General features: G+C 35.4%; 1 protein-coding gene and 1 non-coding gene across 2 annotated transcripts in view; one reads left to right on the top strand and one right to left on the bottom strand.

The window, feature by feature from the left end:
- The window catches only part of DCBLD1 (discoidin, CUB and LCCL domain containing 1), a 113,213-nt gene that overhangs the window by 9,644 nt on the left and 84,005 nt on the right, over nucleotides 1-19,564 (bottom strand). Inside the window, exons 7-12 of the mRNA XM_044676815.1 lie at nucleotides 8,861-8,901; nucleotides 7,614-7,829; nucleotides 6,657-6,781; nucleotides 4,134-4,281; nucleotides 3,890-3,997; nucleotides 154-241 (exon numbers count right to left, since the gene is read on the bottom strand). Coding sequence (XP_044532750.1) covers nucleotides 154-241; nucleotides 3,890-3,997; nucleotides 4,134-4,281; nucleotides 6,657-6,781; nucleotides 7,614-7,829; nucleotides 8,861-8,901 — 726 coding nt within the window. The remainder of the gene's footprint in view (nucleotides 1-153; nucleotides 242-3,889; nucleotides 3,998-4,133; nucleotides 4,282-6,656; nucleotides 6,782-7,613; nucleotides 7,830-8,860; nucleotides 8,902-19,564) is intronic.
- LOC123248267 lies at nucleotides 9,976-10,104 on the top strand. Its single transcript, XR_006506334.1, has one exon. It is a non-coding gene; the product is annotated as a U6atac minor spliceosomal RNA (small nuclear RNA).

The raw sequence follows: 19,564 nt of genomic DNA, 5'->3' as shown, positions 1-19,564 counted from the left end.
TTACTCATCATCCCCCCCCAATTTGTATTCACAGATAGTGTAATTATCAATACTGTTTTTTATTCCCAAGTGTAGGAAAATAGTGAAGCACCCTTTTGAGTTCTACTACTATTCTTAAATTTTAATAGTTATTAATCAAAATTAGTCACATACTTTTTCACAGCAGCAAAAATACCCATTCCAAATACGAGTAAGGTCACAAAAAGCACCAACGGAATGATTATAGTCCTCTGTTTTATACCTAAGAAAAAATAAAGTATATTCTGATTCAGACGAACTGTGAACAGATTTCATTTATTTTGAAACTGAACGTGAAATGAATCTTGGTCCAATAAAAATATAAAGAAAAGTAGAATATAAGATATTACAGACATAGTGGCCTACCTTCTAATATCTGTAGGCTTCATGTACTAAGGAGATGAAGTCTTTGGTGTGGAAAGGAAAACACCAGAAACTCAGGATGAAACTTAGGAAAACAACCTCTAAAGTAAATATTAATAAAAATGAGCCTTGTTCCTGTGTTTCTCAGGAATTAAAATCTGCTTTGAAAGTGTTGCATGGTCCAAATTTAGTCCCCTGTACAAGTGGATGAGAATATAAGGAGGGGTTTGAAGTGAGTCCACCCGCTCAGGATTTCTTCTAGCTATACAGACCACTAGCCAGATGACCAAAGTTCACATTGGAATCTACAAAACAGATCAACATCAGTGGAAGTCCTAGGCATTTCCCACAAAGGGACCCCAGGTTGTGCTGTCTTTTATTTTTATTTGTTTATTTCTTACTAATTTATTTGTTTGTTGGTTACATTAAAATTCTAAAGTATTACCCATCCTGTTCTCCCTGCACTAGAGACGGAATCATTTGACAAAAATAAGATATATGTAGATATAAATTATGTCTCATGTTTCTATCAATTCTTTCTCTGGGGGTAGACATTCACAAGTGGTTTTTCAAACATTATTTCTGTAGCTATATATAATACTATCTACTCATTTTGCCTTTCATTATTTTATATTTAAAAAATAATCTGCTTATCATTTCTTATGGTATAGTTGTATTCCATCTTAATTGTGTGCCACAACTTGTTGAGCCATTCCCTACATGATTGTCATCCCCTCGGTTTCTAGTTCTTTGCTAATCAATGAGAGCTGCTATAAATATTTTAGAACATAGAGTTTGTTTTCCTTCTTCTATGATCACCTTGAGAAATAGACCCAGCAGGGGTGTTCCTGGGTCTAAGGGGATATACAGTTTTATAACTCTGAACATAATTCCAAATTGCTCTCCAAATAGTTGGATCAGTTCATAGTTCCATCAAGAGTGTTTTAGTGTTCCCATTTTTCCACATCCCCTTCCAAGATTTGTCATTTTGTCCTTTTATCATTTTAGTCAATCTGAGAGATATGAGATATCTCAGAATTGTTTTGATTTGCATTCCTTTAATCAGTAAAAATTTAGAGAATTTTTTCTTATGACTATGTATGGCTTTGATTTCTTCATCCAAAAACTGTCTTGTTACCATTATTTATCAACTGGGGAATAGCTCATACATACTGTTCTTTAGAATTTAGATATGTAGGTTGGAAAGGGAGGAAGAAGTAGAAATAGAAATTTACTCTCTCCAAATGGAATGTGAGTTCCTAGAGAGTTTGAACTGTTATCTCTGCTTTTTTTTTTAATATCTTAGCAGCCAGAATAGTATCTGTTTGGCACATAATAAATACAGTAAATGCTTTTTGAATAAGTGAATCCTGCAGGCTGATAATACCAAATAATACTTGCCTTGATTTTTAGGAAATCTTTTAAACCACACTGAAAGTATTATAATAGTGCTATAAGACATATCAATAAGGGAGCAAAAAGAATGGGTTGGCTATGGTTTTGGTACAGCTCTTTTTGCTTGGTGGAAGAGTAGGAGATTTTCCTAGAACCTATGAAAACAAAGTAAGGGAGACTGCTTTTTACTCCTTATCCTCCTTGATTTTTAACCCCAGAGGGGAATCCTGAAAGGCACAACTAAAAGAAACTCTAGGAAAGTTACTTTGTATAAATTAGGAATTCAATAAATATGCCTTTGTTAAATAAATGAAAAAAAAAAAGAAAAGAGGGATGGCTAGGGATGGTGAAAGAATTTGCAATGAAGAAAGAACACAAAGACTGTCCATTTGATATATTCATGTATATTAAAAAAAAGAGGGAGGGGAAAAATAATAAGAAATGAAAATCATCATCTTGACTCAGAGAAGCATCTGTATTTGGAACATTCACATGAATAATAATTACTATTCCTATTAATCTCTCCACTCAGTGGAGAAAACTCTGTGTCCCTTTTCAGAATGCACCATAGTCCCCTGGAATGTTTTACTGGGAACTTGGAAGAGTGGGGTTCCCCATTAGTTATTAGAAGCCTTCATGACTACGGCACCTGAGAAAGGGGACCATTTCAAAAGCAAGTTCCCTTTGGAATGTCAGTAACTAAGGCAGATGTTATGCTGAATGCCTCAGGCCAATGCATATGGGTCATACTAAGATAGCCCTATACTGATGTTAACTGTTGTACTTAGAATCCAAATCTCTTATCTGAGATAACATATATAGTATTTGTTTAAACAATTTCCACAGTCAGAGTGGAAGGGGTAAATTCTGCAACTATAGCTTCATTTTCAAAGGTCTCTTCCCTTTCACCAGGCAAAGTGAATGGGGAAGAGATTCCCGAAGCCTTGGGTAAATAGACTCAGAACCACAGAAGAATTTTCAAGAATGGACAAATTGTTATTAAATAAATGCTATCATCATCAGACTAGGACCACAGGGATTCCTGTGACCCTGAACAGGCCCCTACTTGGAATCAGGGTTTCAGAGTACAGATGGAGCCATACTATTTTTTGGAGATGACCAATATAGAATGGGGAAGTTTCATTATACGTACTTGTAACAGGTTTTTTCCCTCCCTTTTCTCAGAGGGGTTGAGGGAGGCAGAAAGGTAAAAGGCAGATTTTTTTGAAAAAACAAACGAACAAAAAAAACCCAACCCTTTAATTTCATTTACTTTTTTAAACTCTTACCTTCCATCTTAGAATCAATACCACGTATTGGTTCTAAGGCAGAAGAGCAGTAAGGGCTAGGTGATGGGAGATAAGTAATTTGTCCAGGGTCACACAGCTAGTAAGAGGTCAGATTTGAACCCAGGACACCCCATCTCTAGGTCTGACTTTTAATCCACTGAGCCACCTAGCTGCCCCCTAATTTTAAATATATATATAAATACACACACATATATATTTATTTTAAATTTTAAATATATACAAATACACACATATATATTTAAAATAAATACAAGGTAACATTTTTTTAAATTGTTGTTTTAAAAACTTTGGTCAGTAAGAATATAATTCTCAGCTTTTCTCTGCCAGTTACCTGTGCAATGCTGGTAGAAGATTAGAGAATTGAGTCTGCTCAGAAGATGTCAGTTCTGAAGTGAGTAGCAACCTTTCTTGGTTTTAGCAAATAGCTGGAGAGGCAATATGGCTTAATGGAAAGTACACTGATCTTGGATTCAGAACCCCAAGTTTGAATCGTGGCTCAGTTATTTTTTTGAGCTCTGAGGACTCTAGATTCACCTTGAGGAGCCACAGATCCTCTCCATCTAAAATGGATTTAGTAGCAATTCAAGGACCTGTTTCATAGGGTCACTGAAGAAAGTGCTTCAAAAACCTTAACATATTATATAAATACAAGTTATTAACATCATCATTATCCTCAATTACCTTATATAGGGATGATAGTAGAGAACGACTATTTTCAAATGAGATAATAAATATAAAACAATTACAAACTGTAATAAAATGCAGCTGAAATACAAAACCACCAAACAGTAAATGACTCGTACCTCTTTCTTCTTCAGGCGAGGGGATGGGTTTTGTGAGAGTCTTATCTTCTTTCCCAACTGAGACACCTGTACTTGGACTTGGCTTATGCCACACAAATGAATTATTACCTGCCAAAAAGCAATGGAGAATGTGGAAGGGAGAAGGTTTAAAAAAAAAGACATTCTACATCTCAAGTACAATAGACAGTGGTGCTCAAAGGGAACATCAGAAATCTGCACATTCAGGAATTTCCATGAGTCCTACCTTGTGTAATCTGACAGCCAATCAGTTCCACTTTCAGAGCAATTCTCTGGTGCCAGGTCTTTGGAATAATCCTTATGTATCTGGCCACAATGGGAGGGATGAAATTGTTCCGTACAGGGTCTCTAAAGTTAGAGTTGCCTTGAAATATCTGGAAGAACAAGTTTCTCTTTTTTAAACTAGCAAACATATTTGTAACTGAAGAGATAAAAAGCACCAACCTAGCTGGGAAACTTGCCCACATAAAAGTAAGATAACTTGTGTTCATTAGAAACTCTTGTGATTGTTGACAAAGCCAGACATTTTCTAAGCCCAACCTAGATCACAAAGGAAGCAAACCTGAATTTCTGACTGGTACCTGTTTGGGATAATAAAGAGCCAAATGCAGCTGAACAACAACAAATATCCTCACTGGTCTAACAAAGTAGCTCACAAAAGAAGTACTCCATAAATGGTTGCTGAAGAAATGAGGTTTTTGAAAGGCAGAAAATTGAGGTAGCATGAATCAGACAGGAAGAACAGGTTCAACTCTTTCCTTTGGCACGTACTAGCTCAGTGATCCTGTATAAGTCACTTAACCTCTCAGTGCCCCAGGCAACTCTCTAAGATGGAAAATTACACCGAATTAGGAGAAGGAATTTCTACAATAGGAGTTCCCTATATGTTTGAAATTGTAGGATTAATATTATAAAAGTGGAATGTTATATACTTCGTATAAGAAGAGATATACTTTGTATATACTCGTAGAAGAAGAGATGTACTTTATAGAAGAAGAGAAATGGGTTGCAATAAGTAAGAGAAGGAGTTTTTGCAGAGAGTAGCCACATGCTAGGAACCATTTTTCTTCTTCCCTTCTTACAGCAGGGATAAAAAAAATTCATCTTAAAAATTCAAACATTTCAGTCTTTGAAGCAGTTCTTAACTTGAGGTCTATGAAATTAAAAAACATATATTTTCATATTTTTATTTCAATATAATTAGTTTCCTTTGTAATCCTATTATTTTCTTTTATTCACTTAAAAACTCCATTCTGGAAAGGAGTCCATAAGCTTTATCATATTTCCAAAGAGATTCATGATGCAAAAAAGGTTATATATCCCTGGTCTATAGTGACTTTTATAGCTACTTTTCTCATTTATGTATGATCAACAAAGTATCTAATTTGTTTTTCAATGTGAAAAGCATATTCTAAAATAAAAGGCTCATCCTATTTGAAAACTAGCTCTGGCTCAGAGATTTTACTGCCAGGCAGATCCCCACAGATGTTAATAACAGGAGGAAAGGCTTCATATGCACAAAACTATTGCCAGGAGCAATTATTATAGTAGCAAAAAAAAAAACAGGAAACAAAGTAAATCCCTATCAAATGGGGAATGGCTAGACAAATTGTGGCAAGTGAATGTAATGTAACATTACTGTACTTTGAAAAAGAATTAATGTGAGGAGTACAGAGAATCACAAAAGAACTTATATGAACTTGTGTGAAGTAAGCAGAACCAGGAAAACAATATACACCAAGACTACAACAAGGCAAACAAAAACTTAAACAAAATAATTGAGATGAATACTGTGAAATCATAATGATCAAAGTTATTAAACTGTGAGTGCTTATTGATCCAAACAGACTATAGGTCTCTCTCCCCAAGAGATAAAAGAAAAAGGGAAAGGATCCATATGTACAAAAACATAAACAACAGCTCTCTTTAGGGTAGCAAAGAATTGGAAACTGAGAGGATGTTCATCATTTGGAAATGGCTGAACAAGTTATGATCTATAAATATGACGAGATACTTTGTACTATAAGAATTGGTGAAGAAGATGGTTTTGGCAAAACATAGGAAGACTTGTATGAACTTATGATGCAGAATCAAGTAAGTATAAATAAAAGAACAATTTATACAAGAATAAGAATATTGTAAAGACAAACGACTCTAAAAAACTTAAGAACTCTGATTAACACAATTACCAACCACAATTTCAGAGGATTCAGGATGAAACATGCTACTGATAGAGAGGTAATGGACTCAGGGAACAGACTGAGATGTGACTGTTTTGTTTTGTTTTTATCATGGCCAATGTGAGGATTTATTTTGTTTGACTATATGTGTTGGTAACAAGGTTTTGTTTTTCTTGTTTATTGGGGATGAAGGGCAGGAGGGAGATAATACAAATTTGGAAATGCAATAAAATTTACTTTAAAAAACCATAATGAAAACACATGGCCCCAGGGAACATACATGAAAAAATACCTCTCCTGTTTTTTTTTCTCCCAGAGATAGTAGACTATGAGTGTGCCTAATTGCAAATAATGTCAGACTTCTTTGATGTATTGCTAAAGTGTATTTGTGTGTGGGGGCATTTGGGAGGTCTTTTTAAAAATTCTGAGTTATAAGCAATGGTTCTCTGAGAGGAAAAGGGGGACCTGCATTGAAAAATAATAGCAATTTAAAAATAAAAGATGGCAAGAAAAATGAAAATGTGGAAGACTCCCCAAGTCAGATTCTTCCCTTCAATTATTCTTCTTACCTTTTCTTCATTGTTCACAATTCCTTTGTAGGTCTTCCACTTGGAGTTGAGATTTTTGAAATTCATCACAAAAGACTTAACATAAAAGTTGAAATTTGTTTGGGTGGATCCTGCAGTCGTAATCCCTTTTAACAAAAGTTTCTTGTGGTTAGTGTTGTTTTTAAACATTTTCTCCATATTTAGGTATGTATACCACATTCAAACTCTTCTAAAACTTCCAATTTCATTTTTTCCATAATAAATCATAGATTTCTAAATATAGGTTAACATGTTTTTGCCTAATTAACTTCATTTTACTAATCAGATCAGAAAAAAGTAGTTCTATAGCTAATGGAATTGTTTATTTAGAATTGTAGCCAATACTCTAATTTTTGGAAACACTTAATTTCACTGTATTTTTATACCAGGTTTCACACAGCAAAAACTCCCCCAACATTCTAATAACCTAAAATGCATATTTTGAAGAACTGAAGAGCTGCTGAATTATCTTCTCATTCTCATCTCCAAATAAATGCTGGTTATGGAAGCAACCCAATATATCTCCCTTATTCTCTCACACATTGAAATTTAGAAAAATCATTTCATTTTTTAATTCTGTGAAGTGCTTTGTCAGTCTAGTCTGCCAACAATCATTTGTTAAATACCTACTATGTGCTAAGCACTGTGCTAAATGCTATGAATACAAAAGAAAGCAAAAGACAGTCCCTGCTCTTGAGAAGTTTACAGTGTAATGGGGGAAACAACATGCAAATAACTATATACAAACAAATCTCATACATGTTATATTGGAGCTAATTAATGGAGGGAAGACATTAGCAGTAAGGAGGATTAGGAATTTTGAACTTTTTAAAGAAGAATATTATGTAAAGCAAAAGTATTATCTCAATGTAGCCTATTATGAAATGGATTCATAAGTGTGGCACCTCTCTAAAGCTACAAAAATAAGTGCTTAGATACCTGTTATTTTCTTTTTCTCTCCTAAATCTATTTCCAGCCACTCCTCAGATTTGTGGTTGGTGCCAGTATCTCCTGAAGCCCACGATGGCCCTTGGTCCTGGAGCCATGCCTGGCCAGGAGACCAATGAACCACTTCTCCATTTTCATTGATCCATTGCCAAGAGGAAGAAGCGGTGATTTGCCTGGAAGATTTCAAACTCAGGGATTTACTGCAACCTATAATAAAAGGAATAATACAATTCAGGTACAGGTCTTGTCATGGATGGATAAAATAGCAAAGTGAGAATAAAATTCCCTATTGACCAAGAATGACTCAGTTGATTTTCTGGTTACTGAGGTGGCAGATGAATCAAGTGACTTATGGGAATAGAGAAGAATTAGGAATTAGTTTGCATGATCCAAATTTGTATTAAACATATGGATACAGGAGGGAGTTGATCTTATACATTTTTATATTTTTCAGCTTCCAAATACTCACTTGGATGCCTGGTAATCTGTTCACTATAATCATATTAAACTCAAGTTACATCTTCTTCCACACCTGTAGATTTCCTCTGTATCCTCCTAATCTGACTCTGATCTCTAAATGCCAGTCCTGGCTGTTGGCTAAGTAACCAAGGCTCACATCTGATAGGGTCGAGATTCAGCAAATTTTTAAAAAAACTGCCATGGCTAATGCCTTTAGGACTAGTAAATCATGCCAAGTTAAGCAATTTGCCCAAGGTCACACAGCCAAGTATCTGAAGCAGAATTTGAACCTATATCATGTTTCCATGTCCAGCATTCTGTCCACAGTGCCATCTAGCTGCTTATAAAAATCAAATGGCAATGTTGAGATTCTTTATCAATTTTTACCCAGTTAACGCCTAGTGGAATAAAAATTCCAGACCTTAGGGTAGATATCATTCTCTTTTCACCATGTGCAGGGGGAAAAGGAGGGAGATAAAGAACAAAAACAGCTTTGGTGTGTTTAGCTTATAGTAGACAAACTCCATTCACTATATCATAGGGCTTCTCATGGGTTATTAATAAACCTTTTATCTTTTATATTTGCTTCCTCCATTTTCTCTTCTAAGCATTATAAATTAGTATGTTATATAGCCTGGTTCAATAGCTAATATTTCACAAAATACTTGATTTCAAAAGGAGGAGAAGGTATGGCATAGAAACTAGATGAAGAATGTATAAGCATTCAAAATCTCCAATTATTTCAAAATTCCAAAAGAGATTATTTAAAATTTTCTTACCATCAAAAGGAAACAGAAATCGCTTATCTGACAGAGAACCACTGTGGGGAAAAAGAAAGAGTTATTGTTAGATAGTTTTTCTGAGGGCAAAATAAGCAGGTATACTTTGTATAATGTAGACACTCCCACTGCACACAGTTGTCAGAGGATATCTATGCATTATGAAAAATCATATATACAAGACATACCATACCCCAAACTCTGAAAATTTTCACTGGTTATTTCCTATGTCTTGAATTCTCTTCCTTCTCATGTCTGTCTCCTGTCCTCCAAAGCTTCTTTCAAGTCCCAGCTAAAATCCTATCTTTTGCAAGAAGCCTGTCCAGATCTAACTCAATAATGTCTGTTGATTATCTCCTATTCATCCTATATTTAGTTTGTACATAGTTATTTGCATGTTGTCTCTCTTATTAGGCTAGGAATTTCTTAAGAGCAGGGACTGGCTTATTTTTGCCTTTCTGTGTATCCTTGGTGCTTAGACTGTACCTAGCACATAGTAGAAGCTGAATAAATGCTTGTTGCCTGACCAGTGTGTCTTTAGAAAGCATCACTATTTCTGAAAGTGAATTTTTTCCCCCTTTGATAGTGACCTCTAGGACTTCCATTCACTCTTAACTTTAAAACCTCATTAACAGAACAAAAAAAAATCTCACTAGCCTTTACTAGCTCTAATGAATTTCCTTTGTTGTATAATCTCCTTTTTTCAGACTTAAAGGGTGCTTTTAGCTGTTAGCAATGGAAGTTTACTCTATAGTCATCCTATATGCCATTGAATGCAGAGCCTTGGATCAACCCTAACATCTAATTGCCCTTCTGTTGCTAGCTCCAGGGCTTAACTTGACTCTTGGTTCAACTTGTCCTCTGGACTTCTTTCCCTCCCAATAGCCACTTTGTTCTCACAAAGGCTACTCTAAACTTTCTCCTTAAGGCAACAGTTTACTTAAGTTTACTTAAAAACAAACAAATCAAACCAAAACTTCTACAACTGTATTTCAATATAATTGAAACTTAAAATAAAATGAAACAAAATACTTTGGTAATTTGTATTTCACTACAAATTAGCTTCTTTTTATAATGCTATATATTTTATTTTATGCCTGTAAAAACATTATTTGGTGTTGTATGAAAGGAGAGAAGGTTAGCACTTCCCTTGATAAGGATGGAAGAGGACCTAGAGGCCTTTACAACACACATACAATTAAGGCAGTGCCACCTACTTTGTGACATCTAAACCAAGGGTTTTTTTTACTCACAAAAATGAACAATATGGACATATGTTTGCAGGATAATACAAGTACAACCCAGATCAAATCTCCTACTTGTACCAGGAGGGGGAAGGGAAGGAAGGGAGGGAGATAAGTTCGATCATATAACTTAGGAAAACTTGTGTGGAAATTTGTTATTACATGCAATTGGTAAAAACATATTAATTAATTTAAAAAAACTTTATTTGGAGTAAGAGTCTATGGGTTTGACTAGACTACCAAAGGGGTCAATGACAAAAATGTTGCTTTAAGGCTTGGTTTCTTGCCCCATTCCTACACTCATAGTACATAATTTTTCATCCTATTCTAATGAAAAAAAAATCAAGATGATCAAACAGGAGGCAATCTGTATTCTATTTCCTGTCCATATGCCTTTGACATAGACTTTCCCTATGCCTCGAATACACTTCTTCCCACCTCATCTCTAAAAATCTCTAGCTTCTTTCAAAGTTCAGGTTAGGTGTTACCATCTACAGGAAGCCTTTACTGATTCCCTCCATTCTCAAGTGTTATGATCTTCTCCATTAGAACAATACTTTGTGGGGAGGTGGAGCCAAGATGGAGGAGAAACTAGGACAACAGCTTGCCATTTCACCACGAAAATCCTCTCCAACCAAGAGTAAAATATAGCCACAAAATTAATACAGGAGTGAAAGAACCAACAAAGAGGCAGAGGGAAACAACCTTTAAAAAAAAAAAAGAAAAACCAAAAAGGTAGGCAAAGACCATCTGGGGAACTGAGGTGAGAGGGGAGTGGAGCTAGCAGGGGGCATAGCAGCAAGTGAAGAACAAGCCAATAACAAACCACATCCCTATAGTCCCACACGTCTGCTTTCACAGGTTCTAAACTTAAGTTTAAGCTAAGTCAGACCCTGAGTTCCTGTCGGGCAAAAAGAGGTCCAAGCCAACTGACAACCCTTGAATTTGCAAACCTGTAGAGAAGTCCAGAGTCCCAGCCCAAGGCAATCTGGGCTGAAGGGGGCCAATCTAAGTGGGCCCAGAGCAAAGCCAGGAATACCAGTCTGGGTGTGGGGTGAGGACACAGTTCTTAGGGGAACCTCCCTGGGATCTTTTTGCCCCAAACTAAGGGTGGAGCTCCAGAACAGGGTAATCAAGAGTGTTCTGGATTGAATCAAGAACACCTTGAGACTAATGTAATACAGGTTTTAGGCCCTTGTTGATCCTCTCATCATTACACCAAAAACCAAGAGCCTAAGCCTGGGGCTAGAATCTGATCAGCACCTGACCTGATCAAGTTCAGACTGAGATCAAAAGCTTGCACCTAAGCCTGAGGAAAGTCAAGCAATCAGCATCTCAAGGGTCAATTGAATCACCAGGGGGAAGGGACTCTCAGAGCTCTCAGCCCTTAGACCAGTGGTTCCCAAACTTTTTTGGCCTATTGCCCCCTTTCCAGAAAAAATATTACTTAGCCCCCTGGAAATTAATTTTTTTTAAATTTTAATAGCAATTAATAGGAAAGATAAATGCATCTGTGGCCATCACCACCTCCCTGGATCGCTGTAGCACCCACCAGGGGGTGGTGGCGCTCACTTTGGGAACACTACCTTAGACCATCTGGTAAACTAGCAACAACCTGGAAAATAAGCTGAAAATAACATCAAGGAAGGACTAAAATTTAAGAGGGTACCCCAACTTCCCAGAAAACAGAGCCCACCTATAATTAGATAGAAAAAATGAGCAAACAGTCAAAAAAAGCACCTAAGTCTAAAGATTTTTTATGGAGACAAAAAGCAAGGTGCAGGCACAGAAAGGGACAGCAAAAGCAAAGGAAATAAACCAAAAGTTCAAAAGAAAAATATGGATTGGATACAGATTCTGGAAGAGCTCAAAAAAGACTTCAAAACCCAATTATTAGAGGTAGAGGAAAAGTGGGGAAGAGAAATGAAAGTGATGCAAAAAGAAATAGGCCAATTGAAAAAGGAGAACCAAAAACTGACAGAGGAAAACCAGACCTTAAAAATCAGAATTGACCATCTAGAAACCAATGATTTCATGAGAAATCAAGAAACAATAAAGCAAGATCAAAGGAATAAAAAACAGAGGAAACATGAAATATCTTATTGAAAAAAACAACAGACCTAGAAAATAGATCTAGGAGAGATAATCTGAGAATTATTGGACTGCCTGAAAGCTATGATGAAGAAAAAATATTGGATATCATATTACAAGAAATTATCAAAGATAACTGCCCAGATGATCCTTGAATAAAAAAATAAAATTGAAATGGAAAGAATTCACAGATCACTTCCAGAAAGAAATCCTCAATTGACAACTTCCAGGAATGTAATAGTCAAATTCAAGAGTCACCAAGCCAAGGAACAAGTACTTCCAGCAGCCAGGAAGAAAGTATTCAAATACCATGGAGCTACAATCAGGATCACTCAGGACCTGGCGGCTTCTATTAAAGGATTGGAAGGCATGGAATATGATATTCAGCAAGGCAAAAGATTTGAATTTACAACCTAGAGTCACCTATCCAGCAAAACTGAGTATACTCTTTCAGGGGGAAAAATGATCATTCAATAAGATAGAAGAATTCTAAGCATTCCTGAGGAATAAGCCTGACATAAACAAAAAATTTAAAGGCCAAACATGAGACACAAGAGAAGCCCAGAAAGGTAAATAAGAAACCGAAAATTTAAGGGACTTATTAAGGTAAAAATGTCTATATGTCTACATAGGAAGAGAATTTCTATAATTGTCAAAAAATTACTCTTAGTAGTAGAGAAGATAGAAGGAATTTACTCAGAAAGAGGGTAGAAAAGTAAGCTGATTATGATAATATGACATATATGATGATATGATGTATATGTAAATGTGATATGCATGTATGATATGTATGTATGTATGATATGATATATATGCATATGAATGACATGTAAAAATCAATCAAGGACTTAAAGAGAGGGTTACACTGAAAGAAAAGGGAAGGGAGAGAAAAAATGGGGTAAATTGTATAACATAAAGAGGCAAGAAAAAACAATACAGAGAGGGCAAGATAAGGATGGTGACAGGCAATGCTCTAACTTTACTCTCTTTATAACTGGGTCAGAGAGGGAAAAATGAGTATACTTAGTGGGATATAGAATTCTATCTTACCCTACAGAGAAGTAGAAGGGGAACAAGACAAAGGAAGCGGGAGGGTAACTGAAGGGAGGGGGACCTAGTGGGGTGACAAAAAACAAAATACTGGTGAGAGGAATAGAGAAGGATCCAAAGTGGATAATATGATGGAGGGCAATACACAGTTAGTAATCATAATGCTTAATGTGAATGGGATGAACTCACCCATTAAACAGAAGTGGATACCATAGTGGATTAAAAACCAGAATCCTACTATATGTTGTTTACAAGAAACACATTTGAGGCAAGGTGGCACACACAGATTCAAGGTAAAAGGCTGGAGCAGAATATATTATACATCTTCTAAAGTAAAAAAAAAAAAAGCTGGAGTAGCAATCATGATATCAAACAAAGCCAAAGTAGAAATTGATCTGATTAAAGGAGATAAAGAAGGAAATTACATTTTGCTAAAAGGTACTATAAATAATGAAGTAATATCATTACTAAATGCTTATGCGCCAAATGGTACAGCATCTAGATTTCTAAAGGAAAAAATGAAGAAGCTCAAGGAGAAAATAGATATTAAGACAATACTAGTGGGGGATCTTAACCTTGCCCTTTCAGAACTCAGAACTAGATAAATCGAAACAAAAAATAAATAAGAAAGAAATAAGGTAAATAAATGGAATGCTAGAAAAATTAGAATTAATAGATATCTGAAAAAACTGAACAGGGATAAAAAGGAAAATACTTTCTTCTCAGACCATGGTACATTACAAAAATCAACCATGTACTAGGGCATAGAAATATTGCAAACAAATGCAGAAAAGAAGAAATAATTAACGCTGGTTTTTTAGATCATAATGTGGTAAAAATTATAATTAACAAGGATCCATGGAAAAGCAAATTTAAAAGTAATTGGAAACTAAATAGTCTAATTCTTCAAAACAGGTGGGTCAAAGAAGAAATCAGAGAAACAATCACAGATTTCATTAAAGAGAATGACAATAAGGAGACATCATACCAAAACTTATGGGATACAGGCAAGGCAGTACTCAGGGGAAACTTTATATTGCTGAGTGCCTATACCAAGAAAATAGAGAGGGCAGAGATCAATGAAACGGGCTTACAACTTAAAAAATTAGGAAAAAGAACAAATTAAAAATCCCCAGATAAAAACTAAGTTGGAATTCCTAAAAAATAAAGGAGAAATTAATCAAACTGAAAGTAAAAGGACTATTGAATTATTAAAATAGACTAGAAGCTGGTACTTTGAAAAAACAAATAAAATAAAGTACAGGTTAATCTAATAAAAAAGAAAGAAGAAAATCAAATTAATGATATCAAAGATTCAAGAGGCTATCTCATCTCTAATGAAGAGGAACTTAAGGCAATTATTAAGAACTCCTTTGCTCAATTATATGGCAATGAATATGACAATCTAGGTGAAATGAAAATGGGTGAATATTTTAAAAATATAAATTGCCTAGATTAATAAAAGAAGAAATAGGATTCTTAAACAATCCTATCTAAGAAAAAGAAATTGAACAAACCATCAAGGAACTTCCTAAGAAAAAATCCCCAGGGCCAGATGGATTCACAAGTGAATTCTATCAAACATTTAAAGAACAACTAATCCCAATACTATACAAATTATATGACAAAATAAGCAAAGAAGTTTTACCAAGTTCCTTTTATGACACAAATATGGAACTGATTCAGAAGCCAGGAAGACCAAAAACCAAAAAAGAAAACTATAGACCAAACTCCTTAATGAATATAAACGCAAAAATCTTAAATAGAATATTAGCAAAAAGACTATAGCAATTGATCATGAGGATTATCCACTATGATCAAGTGGGACTTATTCCAGGAATGCAAGGATGGATTAATATTAGGAAAACCATCCACATAATTGACCATATCAATAATCAAACCAACAAAAATCACATGATTATCTCAATAGATGCAGAAAAAGCCTTTGACAAAATACAACAGCCAGCCCTAATTAAAACACTAGAAAATATAAGATAGAAGGGCCATTCCTCAAAATAATAAACAGTATCTATTTAAAACCATCAGCAAGTATCATTTGCAAGTTACAAGTTAGAAACCTTCCCAATTAGATCAGGAGTGAAGCAAGAATGCCCATTATCAATTCTTTTATTCAATATTGTACTAGAAATGCTAGTAGTAGCAATTAGAGAAGAAAAAGAAATTGAAGGGATTAAAGTAGGCAATGAGGAGACTAAACTATCACTCTTTGCAGATGATATGATGGTATACTTAAACAACCCCAGAAAATCAACTAAAAGGCTAGTGGAAATAATTAAGAACTTTAGTAAAGTTGCAAGGTATAAAATAAACCTACATAAATTATCAGCATTTATATATATATATTTCTAACAAAATTCAGCTGTAAGAGTTATAAAGAGAAACTCCATTTAAAATCACTCTACACAATATAAAATATTTAGGAATCTATCTACCAAGACAAACACGGTGTGTATGTGTGGGGTGCAGCTGGGTAGCTGAGTGGATTGAAAACCAGGCCTAGAGATGGGGGGGGTCCTAGGTACAAATCTGGCCTGAGACACTTCTCAGCTGCATGACCCTGGGCAAGTCACTTAACCCCCATTGCATAGCCCTTACCACTCTTTTGCCTTGGAACCAATAAATGGCATTGACTCTAAGATGGAAGGTAAGGGTTTTTACAAACAAACTACAAAACACTATTCATACAATTAAAATCACATAATTAAAATTAGATCTAAACAATTGGAAAAACATTAACTGCTCCTGGATAGGACAAGCTAATATAATAAAAATGACAATCCTACCCAAATTAGTCTACTTATTCAGTGCCATACTTATCAAACTACCAGAAAACTTTTTTTATAGTTAGAAAAAATTATAACGAAGTTCATCTGGAAGAACAAAAGATCAAGAATATCAAGGGAAATAATGAAAAAAATATGAAGGATGGGGGCCTAGTAGAACCAGATCTTAAACTGTACTATAAAGCAGTGGTTATCAAAACAATATGGTACTGGCTAAGAGACAGAACGGTGGATCAGTGGAGTAGACTAGGACTAAACAACCTCAGCAAGCTAGTGTTCCATAAACCCAAAGATCCCAGCTTTGGGGATAAGAACTTGCTATTTGACAAAAACTGCTGGGAAAATTAGAAAACAATATGGGAAAAATTAGGTTTATATCAACATCTTACATCCTACTCCAAGATAAATTCAAAATGGGTAAATGGCTTAAATATAAAGCGTGAAATCATAAATAAATTAGGTGAACAAAGAATAGTATACCTGTCAGATCTGCAGAAAATGAAGGAATTTAAGACCAAGCAAGAGATAGAGAACACTGTAAAATGTAAAATGAATGACTTTGATTATATCAAATTAAAAAGGTTTTGTACAAACAAAACCAATGCAACCAAAATTAGAAGGGAAGCAACAAACTGGGAGAACATTTTTATAACAAAACTCTCTGACAAAGGTTTAATTTCTCAAATATATAAGGAACTAAGTCAAATTGACAAAAAATCAAGCCATTCCCCAATTAACAAATGGTCAAGAGACACGAATAGGCAGTTTTCACATGATGAAATCAAAACTATCAATAAACACATGAAAAAATGTTTTAAATTCTTCCTGATTAGAGAAATGCAAGTTAAAACAACACTGAGGTACCATCTCACACCTAGCAGATTGAGCAATATGACAGAAAAGGAAAGTGATCAATGTTGGAGGGGATGTGGCAAAATTGGGACACTAATTCATTCTTGGTGGAGTTGTGAACTGGTCTAACCATTCCAGAAGGCAATTTGGAACTATGCTCAAAGAGCTTTAAAAGATGCCTGCCCTTTGATCCAGCCATACCACTGCTGGGTTTGTACCCCAAAGAGATAATAAGGAAAAAGACTTGTACAAAAATATTTATAGCTGCGCTCTTTATGGTGGCAAAAATTTGAAAAATGAGGGGGTGTCCATCAATTGGGGCATGGCTGAACAAGTTGTGGTATCTGATATTGATGGAATATTATTGTGCTGAAAGGAATAAAGAACTGGAGGAATTCCATGTGAACTGGAAAGACCTCCAGAAATTGATGCAGAGTGAAAGGAGCAGAACCAGGAGAACATTGTATACAGAGACTGGTATATTGTGGCATAATCCAATGTAATAAACTTCTCTACTAGCAGTAATGCAATGATCCAGGACAATTCCAAAGACCTTATGAGAAAGAACACTATCCACATCCAGAGGAAGAACTGTGGGAACAGAAATGCATTAGAAAAATATATGCTCAATCATGAAGTGCGATAGGGATGTGATTGTGGATTTCATATTAAAAGATTGCTCTACTGCAAATATGAATAACATGGAAATAGGTTTTGAACAATGATACATGTATAACCCAGTGGAATTGCTTGTCGACTTTGGGGGTGGTGGTGGTGGTTGAAAAGGTGGGGGGGAGGGGATTTTGAATCATGTAACCATGGGAAAATATTCTAAATAAAAATAAAAAAAGAAAAATACTTTGCATATATTTCATATTTACTTATTCTTGTACCTATTCTCCCCAACAGAATGCCAGTTCCTTGAGAGTAAGGATTGTTTCATTTTGTGTGTGTGTGTGTGTGTGTGTGTGTGTGTGTGTGTATGTGTGTGTGTATTTGTATCCCCAGTGCCTAGGTTTTATGCCTTGCTTAAGAAAGGTGCTCACTAAAGTTCTTGTTAATAAATCAATTGATTTTACAGATGAGAAAAATCCTATAATATCATTGCTTACCAAATCCTATCAGTACATCTCTCACCCAGTCTGTTGTATCCATTCCTTTTTCTTCTTTTTAACCAGTTCAAACCCTTTTAATCTCATACCTGGACCACCTTGAACTTTAAGGACCATGGAACCTTTCTATCTGACTTAACGCTGAAACCTTCCATATGTATTGTCTTCCCCAGCATGAGCTTCTTAAGAGCAGGGACTGTCTTACTTTTCTATCTTGATGACTAGTGCTTAGCACATTGCTTTGTATATAGAAAGCATTTAATAAATGATCTAAATTTTATTCAACTACCATGCTATGCCCTTGAATTCAAATTCATTTCCTTGCCTCTAGTATTCCTTCTTTCTTCCTTTCTCTCTTTTTCTCTCTCTCTTTTTCTTTTCTTCTTTCTTTCTTTCTTTCTTTCTCTCTCTCTCTCTCTCTCTCTCTCTCTCTCTCTCTCTCTCTTCCCTCTCTCTTTCTTTCTTTCTTTCTTTCTCCCTTACCTTCTATATTAGAATTAATACAAAGTATCAGTTCCAAGGTAGAAGAAGAGTGGTAAGGGCTAGGTAACTGGAGTGAAGTGACTTGCCCAGGGCCACAATTGAACCCAGGACTTCCTGTCTCTAGGCATGGCTCTCTATCCACTGAGCCATCTATCTGTCCTGTTCTAGACTTTGTCGTTCCAATTTATATTGTACAGCATTGCCAAACTTATCCTAAAACATCACTTTCACCTTATTACTTCCTTGCTCAAAAATCTATGGAGACTTCCTACTGCCTCTAAAGTTTAAAGGTTGACGATTCAGTTGGAAATTAAACACTTTGCAAAATTTGGCCTCAACCAAAATTTCCAGCCTTACTTCCTGCTAATTTTTTACACAAATCTGCTGCTTCTCAACCTGTTCTACTTACAAATTCCAAAGACACTGCCTTTTTTTCTTGGCTCTCTACTTGCTTAGCTGTGTTCCTTATATAAAACACTCCATCTCTCATGTCTGGAATGACCTTCTCTCCTCCCCTCTGGCTCTTAGAATCCCTTGCATCCTTCACAGCACAGTTAAGCACCATATTCCATATGATGCTTTCCAGATTCCCCCAGCTACTAGTGCCCTCTTTTCTAAAACTACTTGGTATTCACCCTGCATATATTTAAATACATTCCATTTAGAATATAAACCCCTAGAGAGCAAGGATTTTTTCATTTTTATCTTTGCGTTAAGAAATTAAGAAATGTTTACTGATTGATTGATCACTTAGTTGCCCACACCTTTACCTTCTTTTGTCAAACTCATGCTTTCAAAATTCTATCATCAGGCCAAGTTCGAAAATTATTTCCTTCATGAAAATTTCCAGATTCTTCCAGCACAGATGATTTCTCTGTCCTCTGAATTCTTAGTATAATTACTGTCTATACCACTTATATCCTGTGCTGGTTGACTTAGCTTAACATGCATTTATCATCTTTTCTTACTCCAGTTTGTCTTGTATTGCAGTTCTCAGCAGCTAGGTGGCATAGTAGAAAGACTGCCAGACCTGGAATGAGAAAGACTCATCTTCTTGTGTTCCAACCT

Source organism: Gracilinanus agilis, chromosome 4 (assembly GCF_016433145.1).
Source record: "Gracilinanus agilis isolate LMUSP501 chromosome 4, AgileGrace, whole genome shotgun sequence".
Classification (NCBI taxonomy): Eukaryota; Metazoa; Chordata; class Mammalia; order Didelphimorphia; family Didelphidae; genus Gracilinanus; species Gracilinanus agilis.
The sequence above is the reverse complement of the archived record's forward strand: the minus strand, read 5'-3'. Positions and strand labels throughout refer to the sequence as shown.